At 47.0% G+C, this 24,881-nt stretch overlaps 1 protein-coding gene across 4 annotated transcripts in view; it reads left to right on the top strand.

Annotated features, from left to right (window-relative positions):
• MAP2K6 (mitogen-activated protein kinase kinase 6) overlaps window positions 1-24,881 on the top strand; it is a 107,703-nt gene that overhangs the window by 68,624 nt on the left and 14,198 nt on the right. For all 4 annotated transcript variants that reach the window (XM_052658315.1, XM_052658316.1, XM_052658313.1 and 1 more), the window contains exons 2-9: window positions 5,167-5,233; window positions 15,013-15,061; window positions 16,043-16,156; window positions 17,747-17,866; window positions 19,087-19,203; window positions 19,875-19,926; window positions 23,044-23,171; window positions 24,188-24,265. In XM_052658315.1, the coding sequence (XP_052514275.1) occupies window positions 5,167-5,233; window positions 15,013-15,061; window positions 16,043-16,156; window positions 17,747-17,866; window positions 19,087-19,203; window positions 19,875-19,926; window positions 23,044-23,171; window positions 24,188-24,265 (725 nt within the window). The remainder of the gene's footprint in view (window positions 1-5,166; window positions 5,234-15,012; window positions 15,062-16,042; window positions 16,157-17,746; window positions 17,867-19,086; window positions 19,204-19,874; window positions 19,927-23,043; window positions 23,172-24,187; window positions 24,266-24,881) is intronic.

The raw sequence follows: 24,881 nt of genomic DNA, 5'->3' as shown, positions 1-24,881 counted from the left end.
TGATGCTGTCAGGGGTGGGGGGGGGTGCTTTCTGTGTCCCCTTTGTATCACCAACGTAGAGCAGCTTTCTTCCTGCGCTCCCTTCGCTCTGCCCTGCTCTGTGAGTGGCTTTGCATCCGATAATTGCGATTTAATGACGTTCAGTGACACTTCTCCGCTGGTTTCAGCGCCAGAAGCCCTTGGAACTCAAGCCTCATATACAAGTATGAGGGTCAGGGCAGCCAAGGCCTTCAGGTTGCCAGTTCCTTGGCTGGAAATCCCATTCACATTGGGAAACAGATTTTTAAAATACATTTGGCGCAGGGAGCAAAGCCACTCTTTTGTGAGGCTGGGTCAATGATGGTAAACCCCTGCAATCACGCCTCACCAAGCCCCCTCACACCTGCCAAGCTGGCCTCACGGTGCCCCTTCTGTTGACCCCACGCCATCCTCTCGCTGTTGGGGTTGGCCCTGCAGCAGGATCTTCTGTTTTATGTCATAAGGCTCATGAGAGGAGCCCTTTGTGCCCAGCTTCACCGAGCCCGTGCTGAGCAAGAGGTTTGTGTACCGCTTCCTGCAGTAGGGTCAGAGCTGGTGAATATGTCTGTGGCTTGGTAAATGTTTTCTAAGTATTGGCAAGATTTTTTTATTCCTTTTTTTTTTTTTTTTTTCAGTTCTTTCGCAATGCCATTTTGCTCTGGGCTGTGATCATCAGGACCCAGCTTTGGTTTAAGATCAATTTTGCAAATATATGTGTGTAGTGGGACTACAATATTTTCTGAGAAGACGGGTGTGGGCGGGCGACTGGCTGATGTACGATGGGGCCACATATGTTTGCTCCATCAGGCCAAGATTTCTTTTACCCTCTGCAGACTGAACCAGTTCAGAGGACACAGCTGGTTGAGATCGGCCGAAACATACAGAATTTTGGTCTTCTGAGAAGGCTGGTTACCAGCATGTGACAAAACCTGGAGCCTCTTTTCTGAGCCAGCTTTCATTTCTGCTTTTGAATATCAAGCGAAAAAGCCATTTATCACAGTCGGTCACCTCGTTTTATTATTCATTTTGCTCTGTCTGGTTAAGTTTCAAAAAAGCACAATGTTAAATGTTAGAGTCAGGTTGGTCGGCAGCCTTACGAAGGGGAACAGATTGCTTTGAAGTAAACACAGCTGGAAACGGACTGCACATTGCGTCCCTTTCTTCTAAGCAATGAAAGAGGCATTTATAGAAAGGCGGCTGAGTGCTGGGCTCTCCAGGGTCACTTTGTCGATTTATCCCTCCCATCTGGCTGATGATAAACGTCACACCTTGGTCGTCCAAACGGGCACATGTCTCCCTCCCTTGCTGGAGTCGGAGCTTCTCAGAAACAATGAACTTGGAGGGGTTTAGGGGGACGGGAGCTGGAGGAGGGTGGAGCCTCGCTCTGTCTCTCTCTCAAGTGTGGTCTCGGGAGCTGAGTGAAAATGCCTGCTGTGAGGTTTTCTGCGGCTCCTGCTTTTTGCAGCCTTGAAAACCGCATCAGAGTCACGTCTGCTGGTGTCTTACCAGATTGCTCTTCCAGCGATGGGCAGGTACGTGAATTATGGAGTGCTGGCGTGTGTGAGTTTTCTTTTCTTTGATCTACTTTTAAGACATGAAGGCAGGGTGTTTTCTGATGGTGTAGTTCAGGTTTGTGCAAAAGCATTTTGGAATGCTTTTTCTAGTTTTTGTCAGAGGAGAACCTGGGGTGGGAGGGCGGTCTTCTTTTCCTATACCGAGAAGACTTTGCTGTTGTTTTGGCCATCTCTTTCTTGTCTCTGTGCCAAAAGTGTTTTTTTTTGTTTTTTGTTTTTCTTTTTCCCCTCTTTCTTTTGCTGTTTCTTCATATGATGATTTGGTGGGTTTTAGTTTGAGTTGATAGCTGTTAAGGAACTAACTAATCATTCATTGCTGTGATGTAATAATTCATTGGTATGTTAAAGTTTTCCAAAGGTGTTTTTCTCCATAAATAGTTATCTTTAGTGACGTCTATCTAGTAAGAGGTGAGTTAGAAACGAAGAGGAGAGATGTAGGAACTGGGTTAGGAATGAAGAGGAGAGTAATGTTGCTTGCTCAAAAGACACCTGGAGAGGCTTTTCCACAGGCAAGATGTGCTTTAGCCTCCTTTTGTTTTACCTGGGAGAGCTACAGGGCTGTATCAGCTGGGATTGGCCTCCTGTATCGGAATCTGTATGTCGTGATCCAGACAAGTCACATTTGTTCCTTCCTCCCTAGACTATCTCGGGTAAAATAGCCTTTGCTGTGAATTTAGCTGAGGCCCTCGGATAGGAATTGTTGGAATCAAGCCATTTATCTGTTTGAATTCTCACAATCAGATCCAGCTTAAGCATCCTTCTGGTATACACTACAGCTCTGTGTATTGTCAGGAACTAACTCAGTGACATGTACTAAATGGCCATAGGTGCTCCAGGAATAGGAAAGTAAATGATGAGGTTCGAATTCTCAAAAACACGCGTGGGAAAATCTAAATGAGGAGAGAACTGAGGCGACCTGTTGCAATGAAGGTGGCTCTGAATGGCTTTCTCTGGCAAATTTTGTATACTAACGTGTATATGTGGAATCTAGGAAAAATGGTAGAGATGATCTTATTTGCAAAGAAGAGATAGAGACGCAGACATTTGTAGGCAGGGGTGGGTGAACCGGGAGATTGGGACTGACCTACAGGCTGCTGATTCTATGTGTAAATCAGGTAACTAGTGAGAACCTACTCTGTGGCACAGGGACCTCTACTCGCTGCTCCATGACCTAAATGGAGAGAGAGTCCAGGAAAGAGAGGATATGTGTAAACGTACAGCTGATTCACTTTGCTGACCAGCAGAAACTGACAACGTTGTAAAGCAACTATACTCCAGTGAGAGAGGCTTTCTCTGTGTTGACTGCCATCAAGCATGTTGCTTGCTGGCTTTATACACGTTGGCAGAGTTAATCTGGGTTTTGGATTTTGACGGCACAGAAAGGTCTCGATATATAGGGCTATGAGCTAACACAGGCAGTTCTTTTTATAAATCTTTATTTTTAATTAGAGGATAATCACTTTACAATATAGTGTTGGTTTCTGCCATACAGCACCATGAGTCAGCCACAGGTATACATACGTGCCCTCCTTCTTGAACCCCCTCCCGCCTCCCTCCCCACCCCACCCTCTAGGCTGTCACGGAGCACCAGCTTTGGGTCCCCTAATACGGCCAGTTCTGTTCCTGAGTTTCTGCAATGACTTCTTTAAGGAGACTCTGCAGATTGTTTCTTGAAGTGATTATTATTATTTCATTGCTCTTTCTGGTGTTATCCCATGGTTCTCGCATCAGTCTGGGATGGTAGGTACTGATGTTACTATTAATACACCATATTATAGCTCAGGATAATAAGGACTGGATGAAAAGTGACCTGAGGTCTCTTTGCATGTGGAGAAACCAGGGGTAAACTGGTCTTTACAGACCCAGAATCCCACACTTCCCCTCTTCATTCTCTCTGGTCCCCTCTACACTTCGTCCACTGGGGAGTGGAGGAAAAGCCCCGGGTGCTTGGGGACGCGGATTCTGATTCTGGCCACGCCGTCGCAGGGGCTGTCTGACGGTGAGCAGCCCTTGAAGTCTGCAGCTGGTGTTCTCCTGCAAGGAGGAAACCGGGGTTTGATTTCTTCACTCTCTGCGCAGCCTCAGCATCTCTGTGCGGGGCCTTAATCTGGGCTTTTGTTGGCCCTGTAGTGGCCCCGACAAGCAGAGAAGAGGCGAGAGCGACAGCTAACGTGTGCGTGTCCCGTCCAGCTCTGCTTTGGGCTTTCCTGCCGAGCCCAGGAGACACCGGCGCTCCTTAGGTGGGGAAAACCCTGGGTCCTTACAAGACGAGTTGCTCTGATTGCCTGTTGTAGTTCAGTCGCTCAGTCATGTCAGACTCTTTCTGGCTTCATGGTCTGCAGCGCGCCAGGCTTCCCTGTCCGTCACCGTCTCCCAGAGTTCGTTCACACTCGTGTGCATCGAGTCGGAGATGCCGTCCAGCCATCTTGCCCTCTGTCGCCCGCTTTCTCCTGCCCTCAAGCTTTCTCAGCAGCAGGGTCTTTTCCAGCGAGCCAATTCTTTTCATCAGGTGGCCAATGTGTTGGAGCTTTACCTTCAGCATCCGTCCTTCCAGTGAAGCTTCAGGGTGGATTTCCTGTAGGACGGACTGGTTTGATCACATCTTGAGCTGGCATCTCTCAGTCTGTTCTTGTAAACTCATCAACAGAAATGTTGCAGCCAAGCTCTCTTGTGGCTTCAGCCTAGGGACAACGAATACATCGATTACGTTCCCATCTGGCTCACAGAGAAGGGACAGCCTCCTTGCACGAACCCTTCTGTTTCCTTAATCCTTTTTGGAACAGCGCAAAAGTAAATAAAGATTGCTCCCCCCTGCTCCAGGTGTTGTAACTGGGGGCAGGTGGCCGGGAATGGGCAGGGCGGAGCGGTGGGGAGGGTCATTTTTGCTCTCCTGCCTGGTTTACTCCGTCAGCTCATCACAGACCCCGGTAGCCGCCGCGCTGTCCTGGGAGAGGCGGCTCTGCACTTGGCTGAGGCCTCTCGTGCTCGTTTGTTAGTCACTCAGTCGTGTCTGATTCTTGTGACCTCTTGGACTGCAGCCGCCAGACTCCTCTGTCCATGGGGTTCTCCAGGCACGAATACTGGAGTGGGCTGCCGTTTCCTCCTCCAGGGGATCTTCCCGACCCAGGACTGAACCTGCATCTCCTGCACTGGCAGGCGGATTCTTTACCTCTAGCCACCAGGGTAGCCCTGATGGACATAATAAAGGAAGCAGCCTGTAACCGACACCACCCACCACTGTTGCACAAGAAAGGAAGGAGGCTGGGATGCCGAGCTCCCAGCAGAGAGAGACGGCAGGTCTCCCTGGGTGAACAGAGTTGGCATCCTTCAGGGTCCTTTCGCGGACTCCGGGAAGCCCTCGCCCACGACCTCAGTCTGCACTCGGAAGTTCTGCCCCGCCTGGCAGCTATGCCTTGTCACTCGCTCACAGCCTTCCTGGTGGGAAGCGGGGCTCTGAATGCAGGGATGAGACTCGGGCTCCCAGTTCCGTCCTTTCTCTGCTGCCATCTCTGCGCCTGCTCTCACGCTGTGATTTTTGTAGACCTTAACATTATCCTTCCATCTTTCCCTGTAGGCAAGAAGCGAAACCCTGGCCTTAAAATTCCCAAAGAAGCGTTTGAACAACCTCAGACCAGTTCCACGTAAGTTGGCAAGATCGCCGTCTTAATCCAAATGCTTGTGCTTTACAGGTTTCCAGGGAATGGGAGTTCCTTTTCAGAAGGGTGAGTAATGCTTTGACCGGGGAGGTAGTTTGTTAGAAAGGAGAGCCCTTCGAAGCGGGGAAGCCAAGGACTTTTACTGTTCTGAGACCTGAAACGATCTTAGTCGGCCAGTCTTTATGGAATGGGTACCTTTGAATTTAGTTGGCTAAAAATTTTGCAGCCGAGTTTGGCAGATGGCTTGTTGTCCTTCTTCAGTCGCTGAAGTCGTGTCTGACTCTTTGTGACCCCGTGGACTGCAGCCCACCAGGCTCCTCTGTGCATAGGATTTCCCAGGCAAGGATACTGGAGCAGGTAGCCATTTCCTTCTCCAGGGGATCTTCCCCACCCAGGGATGATTGAACCCACGTCTCCTACGTTGGCAGGCGGATTCTTTACCACTGGGCCACAGGGAAGCCCTGGCGGATGGGGTCTTAAATAAATTCAGAAAGGTCACTGGGTGGGGACTTTTTCCATTTCATCTGAGAAAACCCCTCAGGGAGCCAGCACTGTGAACTTTGGGTTGGGTAGAAGGTGGTACTTGGTGAGGACTCAGCGTCCTGTACTTAGATCCTGTTCCGTATGAACAGAAGGCAGACGTGAGATACAGGTCCACACCTTATGAGCTAAGCCGTGGGTCCAAGGCCCTGAGACATCCCAAGCCCTGGGGAAGCGGGCACCTACTCCTGGAGCCTCCCTCTTTCTTTGTCTCTCCGCGTTGTGGGGAGGGTATTGCCTAGCTGGGGGCAAGGTCAAGTGAAAGTCGCTCAGTCGTGTCGGACTCTTTGTGAACCCATGGACTATACAGTCCATGGACTCCTCCAGGCCAGAATACTGGAGTGGGTAGCTATTCCCTTCTCCAGGGGATCCTCCCAACCCAGGGATCAAACCCAGGTCTCCCACATTGCAGGCGGATTTGTTACCAGCTGAGCCACCAGGGAACCCCAGCTCGGGGCAGGACCACATCAAAGCATCTACAGGGGAGGAAAGGCAATTCCAAGGAAAAAATTACAGCAGAGGGAGCGTGATAGCCCTTCCAATGGAAACTTAAATTTAAAAAATATATACATTAGTTTGGCTAAGTTGGGTCTTAGTTGCAACAAGTGAAAAGCATTACAAACCTGCTCCCCAGGTGACACAGCGGTGAAGAATCCGTCTGCCAGTGCTGGAGGTGCAGGAGATGCGGGTTCACTCCCAGGGTTGGGAGATCCCCTGGAGAGGAAACAGCAGGCCGCTGACTTTGTGGGACTGATGGGCGAGCTCTCCGGACTAACTGTTTGTCTGTAGGAATTTACTCTCATCTCCTCTCCATCTCCATCTTGTTGCTTCCTGATAATTGCGCAAATGGAATCATGCATATCCTCTCTGAGACCGGCCTTTTTCTCTCAGCATCATTCCCTTGAGGTTCATTCGAGTTGCTGCATGTACCCACAGATGATTCTTTGTCATTGCTGAATGCCATTCCGTGGGGTGGATACCCCAGTGTGTTAAAGCCTTCAGCCTCTGAAAGCCTTTGAAGGAGATACAAATAGTTTCTGGTTTGGGGCTGTTATAAATAAATGTGCTGTGAACATTCCTGTGTAAGATCTTGCATAAAAATAAATCTTCATTTTTCTGGGATGTATGTCCAACAGTGCAATTATGGGTCGTATGGTAAGTCCATTTTTAGTTTTGAAAGAATTGCCAAGTATTTTCCAGAGTGCTTGTACCAAATTACACAAAAACATATGAATGGCCCAGTTTCTCCTTAGAACTGTTTCTCATTTTAACCATTCTGGGAGACGTGATGTATCATTGCAGTGTTAATTTTCACTTCTCTAATGGCTAGGGATACTGAATACTTCTGGTGTTTATTTCCCATCCACGTGTCTTCTTCAGTGAACCGTCTAGGCACTTATTTGTCTATTATCCAATCATATTTGTTTTTAATGTTGAGTTTTGAGGGTTCTTTCTATATCCTTGATGCAAAACGTTTGTCAGGTGTGTGACTCAATAACAGTATCTCCCAGTCATACTGGTTTTTTCCATCTCTCTCTATTGATGAAGCCCAGTCTATCAATTTTTCCTCTTATGAGCTACGTTTTTGGTGACAAGTCTAAGCACCCTTTCCCTATGCTTGGGTCCTAAAGATTTTCTCCTCTATTCTTTTCTAGAAGTTTATAGATTTACATATTAGATTTAAGTCTGTGATACATTTTGAGTTTAATTTCTGTACAAGGCCTGGGGTTTTCAGTTGGGCTCTATTTTTTTTTCCCAGTGGATTTCACTAGCTAAAGTTGTTCCAACACCAGTTGCCGAAAAGACTGTCCCTGCCCCACAGAATTGTTTTTGCTCATTTTAAAGAATTAATTGGGGATATTTGTGTGTGTCCGTTTCTGGGTTTTCTCTTCTGCACCACTGATCTCTGGGTCTGCTCCTCCAGTGAGAACTGGACGTGGAACAACAGGCTGGTTCCAAATTGGGAAAGGAGTACATCAAGGCTGTGTATTGTCACCCTGCTTATTTAACTTATATGCAGAGTACATCATGAGAAATGTGGGGTGGATGAAGCATAAGCTGGAATCAAGATTGCCGGGAGAAATATCAATAACCTCAGATTTGCAGATGACACCACCCTTATGGCAGAAAGTGAAGAAGAACTAAAGAGCTTCTTGATGAAAGTGAAAGATGAGAGTGAAACAGTTGAGTTAAAGTTTGAGTTAAAGTTTGTTCAGCATTCAGAAAACTAAGATCATGGCATCTGGTCCCATCACTTCATGTCAAATAGATGGGGAGACAGTGGAAACAGTGGCTGACTTTATTTTGGAGGGCTCCCAAATCACTGCAGATGGTGACTGCAGCCATGAAATTAAAAGACACTTACGCCTTGGAAGGAAAGTATATTAAATAGACAGCATATTAAAAAGCAGAGACATTACTTTGCCAACAAAGGTCTGCCTAGTCAAGGCTGTGGTTTTTCCAGTGGCCATGTATGGATGTGAGAGTTGGACTATAAGGAAAGCTGAGCGCCAAAGAATTGATGCTTTTGAACTGTGGTGTTGGAGAAGACTCTTGAGAGTCCCTTGGACTGCAAGCAGATCCAACCAGTCCGTCCTAAAGGAGATCAGTCCTGGGTGTTCACTGGGAATGTTCATTGGAAGGACTGATGTTGAAACTGAAACTCCAATACTTTGGGCGCCTGATGCGAAAAACTGACTCATTTGGAGAAGACCCTGATGCTGGGAAAGATTGAAGGCGGGAGGAGAGGGGGACGACCGAGGATGGCTGGATGGCATCACCGACTCCGTGGCCATGAGTCTGGGTAAACTCCGGGAGCTGGTGCTGGACAGGGAGGCCTGGCGTGCTGCGGTCCACGGGCTGCAGAGAGCGGGGCTCGCCTGCGCGCCTGAGCTGACTGGCCGCCCACTCCTCTGCCTCTGTCTCTCTGTCTTGGTTTCTGCAGCTATAGATTAAACCTTAATTGTGGGAAAAGTGATTCCTCTCGCGTTGTTTTCTTTTTCAAAACTATTTTGGTTATTTTAGGGCTTTCATCTTTTCCTGTTAGTTTTAGAATAAGCTTGTCTATATCTACAAATAAACTCACTTGAGATTTTTGGTAGGAATTGTGTTGAACCAAGAGATCGATTGAGGGAGAATTAGCGTCTTTATTTCGTTGTCTTCCAATCCATGAACGTGGTAGGTTTCTCCAAGTATTTAGATTCCCTTTGATTTCTTCCATCAGTATTTTATAGTTTTCGTCATACAGATTCTCTGCATTCAGTTTTATTAGGATTTATACCTAAGTGTTTCTTTCTATTTTGAAGCAATAAAAATTGTATTCCATTTAAAAATTTTGATTTCCACTTTAGAAATTTAGAAATGCAGTTTATTTTAAAAATATTTTTATTTACTTGTTGTGCTGGGTGTTTGTAGAGACGTGTGGAATCTAGTTCCCTGACCAAGAATCAAACCCAGGCCCCCTGCATTGGGAGCGTGGAGTCTTAGCCACTGGACCCCCGAGGAGGTCCCTGCAATTGATTTTTGAGTTGATTGCATACCCTGTGACCTTACTATTAGTTCCAAGAGCTTTTTTGATAGATTTCTTACTGTTTTCTGTGTAGACAGTCATACTTTCTGTGAAAAGACCGTTTTATTTCTTTCTCTTCTGTTTGTTTTTAACCTTTATTTCTTACCTTATCTTAGTGGCAAGAATGTTTAATACTACATCAAATAAGACTGCTGAGAGCAAGCTGACTTGCTTTGTTTTCCATCTTAGAGAGAAAGCATTTAATCTTCCACCATTAAGGATGATGTGAAGTCCTCATAGACGTTGTTTACGAGGTTGAAGAAGTTCCTCTCTGGTTGAAGTGTACTCACCCAGAATTCAGTTTTCATCGTGAATGCACGTTGAATTCTGTTGAGTGATTTTTGTGCATCGGTTGCTGTGATCGTGGAGTTTTCTTCTTTGTCCCGTCAACATGTGTTACTTTGATTGTTTAACAGTTTTTGCATGCTTATCCGGCGTCATGGAGCGTTAGTTGGGGCACTTGGCTCTTCATTGCCTCGTGTGGGGCCTTCCTGGCAGTGCGCAGACTCCCTTGTGGCATGCAGGCTCTGTAGCTGTGGCCCTCGGGATCAGTTGCTTCATGGCACGTGGGGTCTTAGTTCTCCCGCCAGGGATCGAACCCACATCCCCTGCATTGCAAGGCAGATTCCTAACCACTGGACCTCCAAGGAAGTCCCAACACTGGTTGATTTTTAAAATATTGAACTCGCCTTGCATACCTCAAAAAATCCCACTTGGTTTCAGTATACTATATTTCTGTACACTGCTGGATTTAATTTCTGCAGATATTGAAGATTTTTGTGCCTGAAGCTGGTAAGAGATGTTGATCTATAGTGGGTTTGTTTGTGTGAATATTTTATATTCTGGCTTTGGTATTTAAGATAATACTGACCTGATAAGATGTGTTGATTAGAATGCCTTCTTCTGTTTTCTGGTAGACATTGTATAAGATAGGTGGTAATTCTTTAAAAAACAATGTTGAGCTATAATTTACATATAACATTATCTTAGTTTTAGGATTACAAAATAATGGTTTCATATATGCAATTTTAAAAAAAGTTTGCTAAAATTTCTCCTGTGAGACAAAATGGGCTTGTATATTTCTTCTTCCAGAGCTTTTTAATGACACATTCAATTGGTTTAATAGTTATTGGATAATTCAGATGATCTATCTCATTGTGGCTAAGTTTTGGTAGTTTGTGGTTTTCAAGGAATTGGCCTATTTCGTCTAAGTTGTTGAATTTATGAAAGTAAAGTTGCTCATGGTATTTCCTTGTTATTCTTTAAATGATGATAGATATGTTGTGACATCTTCTTTTTTTTTATTGATACTGATAATTCATGTCTTCTCTCTTTTTATCTGTGTTAGTCTTGCTAGAGATTTATCCATTTTATTGATTTTAAAAGAGCCAACTTTGTTTTATTTTCCCGCTTTCAATTGTATTGATTTCTGCTCTTATCTCTATTGCTTCCTTTGGGATATACTCTCATTTCAGCCTTCCAGCTATCTTACGTTCTTCTTCCCTTTGAAATCTGCTAGTCTTTCCCTTCTTCTAATTTATGTTAATAGTCTGTCTTTTCAGTAAATTTCTGAAAACTAACATAAACCCTTGCTTGGTATAAAAAAACGAATAAAAAGCTATGCAGAAGTAAAGGTCGGTTCTCTGCTGTCTGACCCTTGCATGGTGGGACAAACCTTGACTGTACTCTTCCGTTTCATCATGTCGAGCCAGGGTCCCTCTGTGATGGTCAACAGCCTCACGTTGGCTCAGGAAGGGGCTTATGATACACTGTTGATGTTGTTGTTGTTATTGTATTAATAGTGAGGCTGAAATTTGTGCTCCTCAGGAAGTGGCTTCCGCATTTGGAGTTTTCCTTGGCAGTTTTGTGAGGCTGGCTTGGTGATTTTTGCCGTTTATACCCGGCCACCTTCGGCTGGGCCGCACAGGAATAGACCGGGACAGAGGCCTGTTCTTCTTAGGGCCGTGCGTGTGGTCGCCTCACTGCCTCACTGAGGCTGGTGTGTCTGTGACGCGGGTCTCTGGGCTGTTCCCCCACTGGATGGGCAGCAACGATTCCTAATTCTATCTTGATTCTGTGCTGGTCAGCATTCTTTCAGTTAATCCTCACGAGAAACTCAGAGGCAGTTGTTATTCTGCTCGCTTTATAAGGGAGAAGGCAGGCCTGTCCAGGGGTCAGGTGTCCTTCTCGAAGCAGCTGACCTCACAGAACCCAGACTCTGGTGCTGGAACCCGTAGGTTCACATTTGGGAGCTGAGCTTCCTCTTGAATATCCTAGGCAAGTTACCCAAGTCTCCTAAGCCTTAGTTTCCCCCAGTGAAAAACAGGAGCAAACATGGCTGTGGTTGCTATGGGGATTGGATGTCATGGGCCCTATTAAGTGTCCAGCCCAGTGCACGTTCCAGCATGATTTCTCAACGACTGTGGCTCTCAGTGTTGTTGTTATTATTATTATTTCACTTAATAAGTGGGAGAGCTGGCATACAGACTGAGAGCTCTCTGACCCTCCACTATGTGCTCTTGGCCATGTTAGACCCGGCCACCACAGCCAAATGGTCCATGAGAGGCGGGGCCGCTTACTCTGTAGTTGAGAGGACGTCATGGCGGGGCTCTGCGTCGCAGTGTCACCGTCTCACTGAGTGACCTTAAATTATTTAGCCTGCTTCACTGTCAATTTTTCACATTAAAACAGAGCTAATACTGGGACTTCCTTGGTGTCCAGTGGTTAAGACTCCATGCTGCCAATGGAGTTGGCAGGAAAGCAATTAACCCAGTTTTCAGGTTCAATCCCTGGTCAGGAAGCTAGACCCCACATGCCACAGCTAAAGATCCCACATGCCGCAACTAAGGCCCAGACCAGGTAAATAAATATTTTAAAAGAGTAAAGCTAATACCTCTAAGAGCTGTGAAAATTAAAAAAGACTTTGGGTTTAAAGGGCCTTGCCTGGTCTCTGGCCCAATTAGGAGCTTTTTATTATCATTAGATTATAAGTAAATATTGTTATTTATAGGCAAATAATGCATGCATGCTCAGTCGCTTGAGTCGTTTCCGACTCTTTGTGACGCCATGAACTGTAGCCCGCCAGGCTCCTCTATTCATGGAATTCTCCAGGCAAGAATCCTGGGGTGGGTTGGGAATCTTCCCAACACAGGAATCAAACCCAAGTCTCCTGCATTGCAGGAGGATTCTGTACTGCTGAGCCATAGGGGAAGCCCAGGCAAATAATAATTGTAATAGTAACCAGTACACTCGCTGCTCATGTAGAAGTATAAATAAACAATTACTTTCATAAATCGAAGCTGGCTGTTTATAGAAAACAATCATAGCAGGTGGCCTCTGGAGTACCTTTGGCCTTACAGGGTTAGGAGTTTTGTAATAAGTTCGCTTCTCTTCCCGGAGGACTGAAATATCGAATAAGCAACACAGAGTGTCCTCCCACGGTTTAAACCTCAGTGCCCCAGACAGACGAGTGTGCCCTGGACCAGTTACAGTGTCAACTAACCCAAGACAAGCTGTCCACCTCAGGCCTTCATCTGATGCTTCTGGCCTCCTTGCTGAGCCCAAAGCCCTCATGGTGGGGGTTGGTGATCAATTACACTAGAAGGGGTCTGGATGGGGCAGGTTCCTTGGATTCAGTCGGATGTGGATTGAATCAGAGCTTCACCACTTGGGAGCAAGATAGCTTAAGTCTCAGTCAAACAGGTTTTCATCTGGAATGTGGGAATAATGACTCTTCTGGGTGGGGGTGTGTGTGTGTGTGTGTGTGTGTGTGTGTGTGTGTGTGTGTGTGTCGACGATAGGAAGTGCAAGGAAAGCACTTAACCCAGTCTTCAGTGTCTATACCCCCTTCTCCTTAGGTCAAGGCTGAGACTCGGATGACATGAGTTTTATTTTCAGCCCTGTTGAGGACTGTGTGTTCAGCATATCACTGAGTTTTTCTGGGTTTCATTTTTCTCATTCTGGAAAATGGCACGAAACCCTCCTATTAGTAGAGTTATAATGCAAGGTTAGAATAAAACTGGAATCAGCAAACTTTTTGTGCCAAAGACCAGATAGTAAATATTTGGGGCTACCGGGCCACAGTGGCTTTGCTTAAGACAGTTTCTTGTTTGTTTTTCACAGCCCTTTAAACGTGTAAAATCCACCCATTGCTGGATCACAGACTAATTTATGGGCCTCCCTGGTGGCTCAGCGATAAGGAATCCTCCTGCAATGCAGGAGCCGCAGGAGGCCCGGGTTTGATCTCTGGGTTGGAAAGATCCCCTGGAGGAGGAAATGGCAACCTGCTCCAGCATTCTTGCCTGGAGAATCCCATGGACAGAGGAGTCTGGCGGGCTACAGTCCATGGGATCTCGAAGAGTCAGACCCGACTGAAGCGACTTAGCACGCACGCGCTGACTGTGATTTGCAGAGCCCTTGTATGAGTACTAGGATATTAGATCTGGAAGAGGTCTTACCCAGCAGCCTCGCTGGATGGCATGCCCTTGGAGGTAGCCCTGAATAGTTAACTAGTGACCTTTTCTGTTGCTTCATTCTTTACAAAAGGAAGGGTCTGAACAATTGCAAAGGATTTTTCACTGTTTATATTAGTCACATGTTTCAAATAATATTTGCCTTTATTTCAAAGTTCTGTTGCGATTAGTACAAGCAGATTGTGACAACTAAAGAAAAAGAGCTTCAGAGGCTTTAAGAGTGAGAAACCAGACTTTTCAGAAAATTTAATTCCTCTGGAAGGCGTTTCTGAAGAAAAATTCCCTGCTTAGAAACACGGGATTTATAAAAGCATCACCTCTGTGTGTGTATGTGTGTGTGTGTGTGTGTGTGTGTGTGTGTGTGTGTTCATCTTTATCCCTGCCTCTCAGTCTGGGTTTTAAATTAATTTAGAAAAACCTTATTTTGTGTTTTCTATTCATTTCAGAAGGATTCCCATTAAAGCCTTAGATTGATGTGTTATCTGTGTTTATGTTCATACATTTTCATTATTGTTTTATTTAGTTAGTTTCAGTAGGAAAGTTAGAATTATACACGGTAACCCACGGGGCTTCTCTGTCCCGGGGATTCTCCAGGCAAGAACACTGGAGTGGGTTGCCACGCCCTCCTCCAGGGGATCTTCTGATCCAGGGATGGAACCCAGGTCTCTGAATTGCAGGTGAATTCTTTACCGCCAGTGCCACCTGGGAAGCCTATGGACGTGTGTGTGTGTGTGTGTGTGTGTGTGTGTTGTTATGTGAATAATTAGGCTATTCCAGTAAGCCCCTGTGTAAGTAATTATAGTATATATAATTATTTTATATAATGTATATTATATGTATGTTATTACACATAATATAGTTATATATATGCATATTTATATTTTGAATGTATGCCAGTCATTATGCTAATAAGCATTTTGCTTAGGACATCTCCTTTAGCAGCCACTCTTGTTCTATGAGGAAGTGTACTAATATCTTCGTAATAAAGAAGAAATTGAGGTTCAGAGACTGGTTTCTAAGAGCATCTGTTTTTCTCCAATTCCCACAATATTAACCTGTTGATGCTGCTTTATTTTACTCACGAGCTCTCACCTTATTTTTAGGGAGAACTCTCTCCAGTCTCGTAGGCTTTGGGAAGATCGCATTCGATTAAATATCTCATGTTTTTCCTTTCTCTGTTGCAGGCCACCTCGGGATTTAGACTCCAAAGCTTGCATTTCTATTGGAAATCAGGTGAGAAAAGTCGTGTCTTCCAGTTAATGTCTTGACCCTTTTATATGTATGCTTTGTGACCGGCCAGTGGGAAAAAATGAATTTTCTGTCACATGCTGTCAGGGGTTGGGTCAATAACGTTTGAATGTAAACAGAAGTGGTCTGTGGAGCAGTTGCTATTTTAAATGTCAAATCGGGATCGGGCTGTTGTGGTTCTGATGGAAGGTCTCTGAGGCAAAGAGATGGTTTGTTTCGGGCTGCACTCTGCAAAGTCCAGGCCTAGAGCTAGTCGCCAGGAGTCAGCAAGGGACCTGAGGGGCCATCGAGGGCTGGAGCTGAAGACCCGCTGTGCGGGGTCAGCGCTCCCTGTGCCGTTCAGCGCCTGAGCTGGAACTGGACTTCTGTATTGCCCAGGATAAAGGGGGGCCCACAGCGGGCATCTGCACATCTCCCAGGCACTTCTTGCTTTCAGTGGCTGCTTGGCAAAGCTTCTAGACCAGAAAGGACCCTTGGACTGCTCAGAGGAACCAGAGGGAGGACAGGGCAGCCTGTGTCTGGTTTCTTTCCTTTTTTCCTATTGCTGAGCACCAAAGAATGGATGCTTTTGAACTGTGGTGTTGGAGAAGACTCTTGAGAGTCCCTTGGACTGCAGGGAGATCCAACCAGTCCATCCTAAAGGCGATCAGTCCTGAGTGTTCATTGGCAGGACTGATGTTGAAGCTGAAACTCCAATAGTTTGGCCACCTGATGCGAAGAACTGACTCATTGGAAAAGACCCTAATGCTGGGAAAGATTGAAGGCGGGAGGAGAAGGGGGCGACAGAGGATGAGATGGTTGGATGGCATCACCCACTCGATGGACGTGAGTTTGAGTATCCAGGAGTTGGTGATGGACAGGGAGGCCTGGCGTGCTGCAGCCCGTGGGGTCGCCGAGAGTCGGACGCGACTGAGTGACTGAGCTGAGCTGAACTTCCTGTTGCACCCTTGCTTCTCTCTCCTGCAGAACTTCGAGGTGAAGGCGGATGACCTGGAGCCCATCGCGGAGCTGGGCCGGGGGGCGTACGGGGTGGTGGAGAGGATGCGGCATGTGCCCAGCGGGCAGATCATGGCGGTGAAGGTAGCGTTCACGTTCCCCAGACACTTGCCGGTCCTGGTCGGGATGTGTGGCCCTCTCAGCTGCACACGGGCCCCTTTCACAGAAGCAGGACAGTCCTCTGTGGGGGGAGACAGAAAAGCCTGTTTGTGGCGAACGATGTTTCCCTCTAAATATGTCGGGTGCCTCCTTGGAATGAGCAGCAGCACCTGGCTTTTGGGCTGCTGAGCCCTACCCCCTCTTTCCAGTCGTTTTGCGACCACGTCGCGCTTCCCTGGTGGCTCGCGCTTGCGATGCGGGACGCGTGGGTTGGATCCCTGGGTCGGGAAAATCCCCTAGAGAACGGAACGGCTACTCAGGCCAGTATTCTTGCTTGGAGAATTCCATGGACAGAGGAGCCTGGTGGGCCGTACGGCCCATGGGGGTCACAAGAGTCAGACTTGACCTGGTGACTAAACCACCACGACCACCAACCGCATCATCACACGTAAAAGAATCCGCAGTGCTTCCTTACTCTCATCCACTGCCAGGTCCGAATGAACGTCACCTTGAGCGTTCCAAAGCTGTCATCGTTTTTTCTCCCGTTGGTTTTTCAAGGCGGCACCCAAATGCGAGCTTGCACGTGGCATTTGGTTTTCTGTCTTACGAGTCTCTTTTTAAGCTTTATTCTGTTGCTTTTAAAGAATCTGTCCCTGAAAATCAGGAAACCCAAACTGAGAGACAAAATTGCCTCCATTTGTGGAAACAGAGGAGGGTAAAGTCATCTTGAGCGAATTTGCATAGTTTGGGAGCTATAAAAAGAAATTTAGAATCATCGCATATTTCTTGAGTGGATGTTGGGAGGACCTTGGAGCGGGCCCAGTGTGTTCATTCTAGATGGGTTGTCAGGCATGTGGATGGTCAGATGACCTGGATTCCTTTTTTTTTTTTTGGAGAATGCTGACATCTTTCCCTTACCTTGTAGATTTTTCAGTTTCATCTCCTGCAGACTCTTTGCTCCACAGGCAAAAAATGTGAAAGCCTCGTGATACTATGTTGTCGTTTAATGACACAGTCGTGTTGTCTGTGAGGCTGCCCTTACTGGTGTGGTTAGTCTGTCTTCTCTTAGACATGAACTGTGTCTCCATCTCAGTTCAGCTCCTCCTTATCCCATTCCTCAATCAACTAACTCTTCTGCAGTTTCTGTTTAGGGTCCAGATTTTTTTACCTGTTCATAAAGAGGGAATTTCGGCTTTTTTTTTTTTCCTTGTATGAGCCCAAATCAGCCCCACATCAATGAATACTTTGGCCTCTTTACACTAAACCCACACGATAAGTCAGACTGTTTTGTAACTTGGGAATGTCTTCCCAAACATTTGCACACTCTCCACGGTAGATGACCAGTTGGCTTCTCTCCTGGGGATTATTCGGTAAATGAAATGAATAGCAGTCTTCCTTACTTTTCATTTGTTACAGATAGGTAATCCTTTAGGGTAGGTATTTGAACAGTTATTGCTAGAAGCTGTGCTGTGAATTTTCCTACTGTTCTCGGGAGGGGATCCTTTGAGGTCCCTGCCTTGTTGACAGACCCATCCTCAGGGCAGTAACCATCCATTTTCCATGCCTTCCGATCAGCGGATCCGGGCCACGGTCAACAGCCAAGAGCAGAAGCGGCTACTGATGGATCTGGATATATCCATGAGGACCGTGGACTGCCCCTTCACGGTCACCTTTTACGGCGCACTCTTCCGCGAGGTAGGTGGCAGTACCTTCAAAGCTGCAAGGCAAGTGGTGACTGAGAAAGACGTCCCCCCGATCTCACAAACACCTGCAGTCACAGGGCGCTTCCTTGTCCGACTTGTCTTCTGTGGACAGTTTCATGCTCGTGAAATGTTGGTGCAAAGTTAGCTGGAAACCATGGTATTTTCCAGTGTGTTTAGCCCTTTCAAAATGCTGGGGTTCCCTTTCTCCTTCCTGTTCTGGTTTGTCTCTTTCGGCAGAGCGGTCTCTATCAACCTATAGATGTATTTATGTCAGTCCCTTGAAATCTCAAATGCTCTGGTCTTTTGGCCTCTTGATAAGCTCCAGGCAGGCTTGTGCAGTGGATCAGCCTCATATCTGCTGCTTTTCTCTGATTCTCCTTCTCACTTGACGATGATATGAGTTGTTGTCCCCTCCCCTTTCTAAGCTCTTTTTAATTAGGGTATACTTGATTTATAATGCTGTTAGTTTCTGCTAACAGTGAATCAGCTCCATGTATATATATATATATATATGCTGACACTTTTAAGATATTTCCCCATACAGCCCATTACAGAGTGTTTGAGTAGAGTTTCCTGTGCTATGCATAGGTCTTTATTATTACCTGTTTTCGTCTCCCTCTTATAACCAGCTTTAAATGATAAGCTGTTGCCCGTGGTCAGTGTGGGAAGTCAGGCATAGAGTTGGTATCTGGTCATAACTCCCAGAGCAGGGGTCACCCACCTCCAGGATTTAATGCCCGACGTTCCGAGGTGGAGCTGAGGCACCAGTAATAGAAGCAAAGCGCATGATACATGTAATGCGCTTGAATCATCCTGAAACCATGCTCCCCCACCCTGCTCTGGTCCACGGACAAATTATCTTCCACGGAACTGGTCCCTGATGCCAAAAAAGCCTGGAGGCTGCTGTCTTAGATAACAGTAACGGTAAAGGCTTGGGTTTCTGGGAGCCTATTGCTTGTGGGTGTAAGCATTTAGAACCTAGTTTTCATGAAGGAGTGGGTGATCACAGGCAAATCTGTTTGGCTGTCTGCTAGCTTGCTTTTTGGAGGTAATATTGCCCATTTATAAATTTCATTGAGATCTCGAAGGACAGTGTGCATTTCCTTCAAAAGCTCACGCAGGGAGTGGCCCGTTCCTCCTGACAGATGCTAACTGCTTCCTCCTCTCGCCTTTGCATCCTCTCTGACTGTCTCCGAACCAACCGGCCTCCAGGGGGATGTCTGGATCTGCATGGAGCTCATGGACACGTCCCTAGATAAATTCTACAAGCAAGTGATCGATAAAGGCCAAACAATTCCAGAGGACATCTTAGGGAAAATAGCAGTTTCTGTGAGTACATCGCGAGCCCCAGCCCTGTCCAAGGAGCGCGGGGGGTCTGGGCCTCGTGTTTCGCTGTTCCCTCCGTATGGGGAAACACCGCCTGGACCGGAGCGCCCATCCCATCTGTGTGTTGATTGCACGGGTGTGTAAGTGGATGGATCGATGGATGCTTCTCTTTCTGGGCTTGACCTACACGAAGTTCTGCTCCTGACTCGGCCTGGGAGGCTTTCAGCTGAAATGCCTCTGAGCAGCACGTTCATCGGCTAGGACCACGTTCCCGGTGTCCATGTTCTGATACTGGTTTGTCTTGATTTTCGTTTGTGGAGTTGTAAGTGTTTCCTTAGGGTTAATAGGCACAGAAGGGAGCAGGCGGAAGAGGACGCTGCTCCCTTCACGGCTACCGAGGCCCAGGAGAGGGGAGAGGAAGAGACTCTGGGGGTCAAGGTAGAGAATCAGAACTTACCAGTGAGGCTGCTTCTCTGCGCTCTGACGTCCTCTCTCTGCTGGGCAGGGTCTAATTTGTACGACTTCCTGTGTATTTTCCTGGCTAGGAACACCACTTTTGGAGAAAATACCTCCCCTTGGGACTGTAAGCCAGGGATAATAAATGGGGATTTACTTAAGATGCAGTTGCTTTCCAGGGATGGGGGACATAAATCCACCTCGTGTTTCTCTTGCAGATTGTAAAGGCCTTAGAACATTTACACAGTAAGCTGTCTGTCATTCACCGAGGTAAGTGTCCATGGGGCTGCCTTGGCTATCAATTTTATTTCTTTCACCCGAGTTTTATTAATTTCTGTTTTCACCCCACTGGATGAGATTGAGTCAGGCGAGAGAACAGAGGCGGGGCTTTCCTTTGGGACTGGATAGCGGATCATATAAGGAGCTGCTCAGTATTATGTCTGAGGACAGCAGGGGATGGGAGCTGTAGATTAGGCCTGCTTGAAAATGAACTGCCTGTTGCCAAGGAGAGCGGTGCTATTAGCTATTGAGAATTTTAGAGAATATGATAAAAATTCACCTAGTATTGGCCATCGCCAGAGAGCTTGTTAGAAAAGCAGAATCTTGAGTCCCAAGACCAACTGAGTCAGAACCTCCGTTTTAACAAGCTCCCTGGGTAATTCTTGGGCCGCGAGGGTCTGAGAAGTTCTGGCGTAAAGCTCGTCCTGTTCAGACAGCGGGAGGCAGGACGGGGTGAAAGGTTGGCAGGTCTGTCTTCCTCTTCTCCCTCCTGTCTCTCTGTTGACCTGTTATCTCTTCATCCATCCGTCCATCCATCCACCCACCCAGATATCCTTTCTTCCATCTTTCTTCCATGCCTTCATCCATCCCTGTATCTTGTGTAATTATTTCCCAGCACTTATACAGCGCTACAATAGATGCCCGGACAGGTACCTATGAAGAGAACATATTCTCATCCAAATTCTACACAGGAGTTCTTGGTAGGGGAGTGAGGCAAATATACAACAGACACACGGGGGAAAAAACCCACGTGAGAAATACAATAGGACCAAGCACGGAAATAGTGTAGGCAGAATACGGAAGGAGGCCGTGATTAGCACTGGGCGGCTGGAGTCAGGGAGCGCTTCTCGGAGGAGGGATGTGTAGCCAGTTTCCAGAAAACGTATGAGCAGTGTTGGTAGCTAATAGGTAGTTGTGACCTGATCACTGTTACACTCTGAGCCTGAAATAATGTAAGATGTCTCAAAAAACATGCCTATTCTGATGGCTGTTACTGACTGTTACTGTCGAAAATGGGAAGAATGTAAACGAAGGAGAGGCAGAAAAGAAAGTGGGGAGAAACCCAGTTAAGAAAAGGGGCGCAGATTACCCACAAATGTGAAACTGAATTTTATTTTTTTAAATATAAATTTATTTAATTGGGGGCTAATTACTTTACAATATTGTATTGGTTTTGCCATACATCAACATGAATCCACCACAGGTATACTCGTGTTCCCCATCCTGAACCCCCCTCCCTCCTCCCTTCCCGTACCATCCCTCTGGGTCGTCCCAATGCACCAGCCCCAAGCACCCTGTATCCTGCATGGAACCTGGACTGGCGATTCGTTTCATATATGATGTTATACATGTGAAACTGAATTTTAAAGGCTTATTTCAAAATTATGATACATTTCATTCATAGCAGAGAACGTTTATATGTAGAAGATAATAAAATGAAATTTGTGTATCTGCTGTTTAAGGGAAAATTATAAAGGATAATTTTTAAAGTTTGTAGAATACTTGTTTCTTTTGAGTAGGTGCCCTTTGTGAAACGTGTCCCTTAGGAAAAAATTAACTTTAATTTTCTAAGTTTCTAATTTCATCTTCCATACGTGACGAAGGTCCACCTGCTTGGGAGGGTGCGTTTTATCTTTTCAGACTGAGGAGTTCATTGAAGAGCAAACCCTCTCTGGTGGTGGTGGGTTAGTCACTCAGGCGTGTCCGACTCTTGTGACCCCATGGCCCACCAGGCTCCTCTGTCCATGGCGTTCTCCAGGCAAGAATACTGGAGCGGGCTGCCACTTCCTTCTCCAGGGGATCTTCCCGACCCAGGGTTCGAGCCTGCGTCTCGTCTCCTGCATTGCAGGTGGATTCTTTCCTCCGGGAAGCCCACTCTACCCACGTGCATATTCTGTGACCCACCTCCTGGCCTGGACTGTCTGAGTTCATGATGAGTTGACACGCCTCTTGCAGAAGCACACTTGATGCATTATGCCTCAGTCTGCCTTTTCAGTCCACTAAATGCAGAGTAGATCATTATGAGCTGGGCTTTTAAAGCATTATCATCAGAACACTTGGCACAAGCTCCACCTTCATAATAAATGCTTGGGGGCACGACATGGACTTTATCGTAACGAGGAGAGTGTGGTGACGTTCAGATCTCTAGGGCTTATGCCTCTAGCATAAGAGAGACACTCTGCCCAGGGAAGTGGGCGTTTGACTTAGTCACCAAGTTTTAAGCTCTCACCACCTGTACGGGAGCGATGAAGATGAGAAATTAGAGGAAGCAGTTGTTTCCCTTGATGGATCCCCAGTCTGACGAGAAGGACAAAGCGTGAGATAGAAAGCAGACCACTCACCCGAGACCGGTCAGAACCAGAACTGATGACATGAGGCTGAGTGAGCCAATGAGAAACGTGTGTGTGACTATTCATGGTGAACACTCTCGTCATCATTTTAGGGTCTGTCTTCCATGCATGTATAAGTGTGTCCTTTCTCTTTCTAAGTTTTCCGTAACCCACGTCAACTTAGTAAACTCTACTTTTGTAAACCGAAGTAGAAACATTAAGTCAACCTTAGAAATGCATTCCAGTGTATAGTAGGTGCAGACAAATCCTGCTTGATGCCACGGATACAGGGGGCCTGGAATAGTCAAGGTCATGGCGTCAGAAAGTACGCTGGGAGATGCCGAGGTCAGGATGGTGGGGAGCGCAGGAGAATGGGCAGAGAGTGCTTGATGGGGACAAAGTGTCAGCTTAGGAAGGTGGAAAATCCAGGAGATGATGCCGGTGTGAGTGTGTTCAGTGCCTCTGGACAGTTACATGGTAAAAACTATACGTTTTATGTTATGTGACTTCTACCACAATGAAAAGAAAAACATTAAAAAATTTTAATGATAAGGAAATCAAGTTGCTTTCCCCCCTTTCTTCTTATCTTTGGTGTTTTTCCTTCTTTTTTAAATACGATCACGTTCTATCGGAGTGTAGTTCGTGTTTGAAACTGGGGTGGCAGTTCCTTGTCAGATGAGTCTTAAGGGTGAGCCGGGGCGGGAGTGGAGGCTCCAGGCCCCCTGGTGGCAGAGAGATGCTGCTGCGCCCCCAGCCTCCCGACTGTCTCCGCTTGCAGATGTCAAGCCCTCCAACGTGCTCATCAACGCCCTGGGCCAGGTGAAGATGTGCGACTTCGGAATCAGCGGCTACCTGGTCGACTCCGTGGCTAAAACCATCGATGCCGGATGCAAACCGTACATGGCCGTGAGTACAGCGCCTGGGGTGGCGCTGGGGGAGCAAGTGCCTTCGAACCCTGCCAGGAAACAGGGCCTGGGCGGCCGAGGGGGGAGCATTGAAATACGCCCAAGGCACAAGAAGTATCCTACACCTCCTTTCTTCTTAAATGTCTCCTGTCTGAAATCCCGAGCCCCTTCCTTCTCTTGTATTTGAAACAAGAACCAGAGGAAGAGGCATACTCTGAGAAAGCACTACATAAAGCTCGCCCAGTCCTCCACTCTGCGCTGTTTGCTGAGAATAGAGCAGAGAGAAGGATTTCAATTCCCCAGGCAGGGCCGTTAGGCTAGTCCCGAGGGAGCCTCGTAGCTGTGAAGGTTCACTGCTTTTGCCAGAGACCTTGGGATTCCCTTTAAGTTAAGGGACTTCTACTGTAAATACTCTATTTGGAAATGAACGCGTGCTTGGAATTTAAAAGCTTTGTGTCTACGATTACCTAGAAGTGGCTGAGGTCTGTTAATACCAGACAGTAGCCCAGTGACTCTTGCGGATTGTTTTTACTGAGTTCTGGACTGTTGGTATTTTATTCTTTTATTTGGCTGCCTTGAGTCTTAGTTGCAGGGTGCAGAACTTAGTTGCCTTGCAGCATACGGGATCTTAGTTCCCTGACCAGGGATCAAACCCATGTCCCCCCCTGGAAGGAGGAAGCTTAACCACTGGACCGCCAAGGAAGTCCCTGGACTGTTGGTCTTTTAAACGAGGAAACTTCGAGGCGGGCAGAGTAATGGTATACTGTATGTCATGCTCTTTGTAAGGCCAAACTGAAGTTGCCTTTGAGTTGTGAGGGGACTCTGATGCATCGGTGTCTCCAGGAAAAGATGTCTGTAAGCTCCGTGGAGATGTCGGTCTTCAGTCGTGAGTGAGACTCCTGGCTCAGGAGGCATGTTAGTGGCTCACAGCCGCCCACTTGGCAGCCACTGCCACCCCACCCCCCAGACTTCACCGAGCCAAGAATGTCATCTCAGTTGTCTTCTTCTACTTTGCAGCCCGAGAGAATAAACCCAGAGCTCAACCAGAAGGGATACAGCGTGAAGTCTGACATTTGGAGTTTGGGCATCACCATGGTAGTGTGTGATGATAATTGCGGGCTGGGGGGCAGGGGGGTTGGGGCGTGAAGCTGGGGCGGGGCGGACGTCGAGGGCAAGAGGTGGACGTGAAGCTGACGTGAGAGAGCAAGACCGCCCGCAGGGTGGGGCGGCAGAGACACCGAACTGGAGCTGGGCAAACCCAGTTCTCCTCATTCTACCTCCAAGGAGCTTAGCGCCCTTGAGTGACGGATGGAGTCACACAGCCTGTCTCCCTGTCCTGAGCTGTAAACCGAGAGGGTCTGGCTGCCGTTCCGGAGAGCTATCCTTACGGCTTAAATGTAAACTACTCGAATCAAGCATGCAGAAGCTCAGGCTACTCCAAGAGCACGAGCTTGGACCCTGATAGAGCTTTTTTTAAAAAAATTTGTTTTATATTGGAGCATGCTTTGTTAGTTGCTCAGTGTGTCTGACTCTTCACAATCCCATGGACTGTAGCCCGCCAGGCCCCTCTGTCCATGGGATTTCCTAGGTGAGAATATTGGAATGAGTAGCCATTCCCTTCTCCAGGGGACCTTCCTGACCCAGGGATTGGACCCAGGTCTCCCGCATTGCAGGCAGATTCTTCACCCTCTCAGCCACCTAGTTGATTAAC

Source organism: Budorcas taxicolor, chromosome 19 (genome assembly GCF_023091745.1).
Source record: "Budorcas taxicolor isolate Tak-1 chromosome 19, Takin1.1, whole genome shotgun sequence".
NCBI classification, from domain to species: Eukaryota; Metazoa; Chordata; class Mammalia; order Artiodactyla; family Bovidae; genus Budorcas; species Budorcas taxicolor.
The sequence above is the reverse complement of the archived record's forward strand: the minus strand, read 5'-3'. Positions and strand labels throughout refer to the sequence as shown.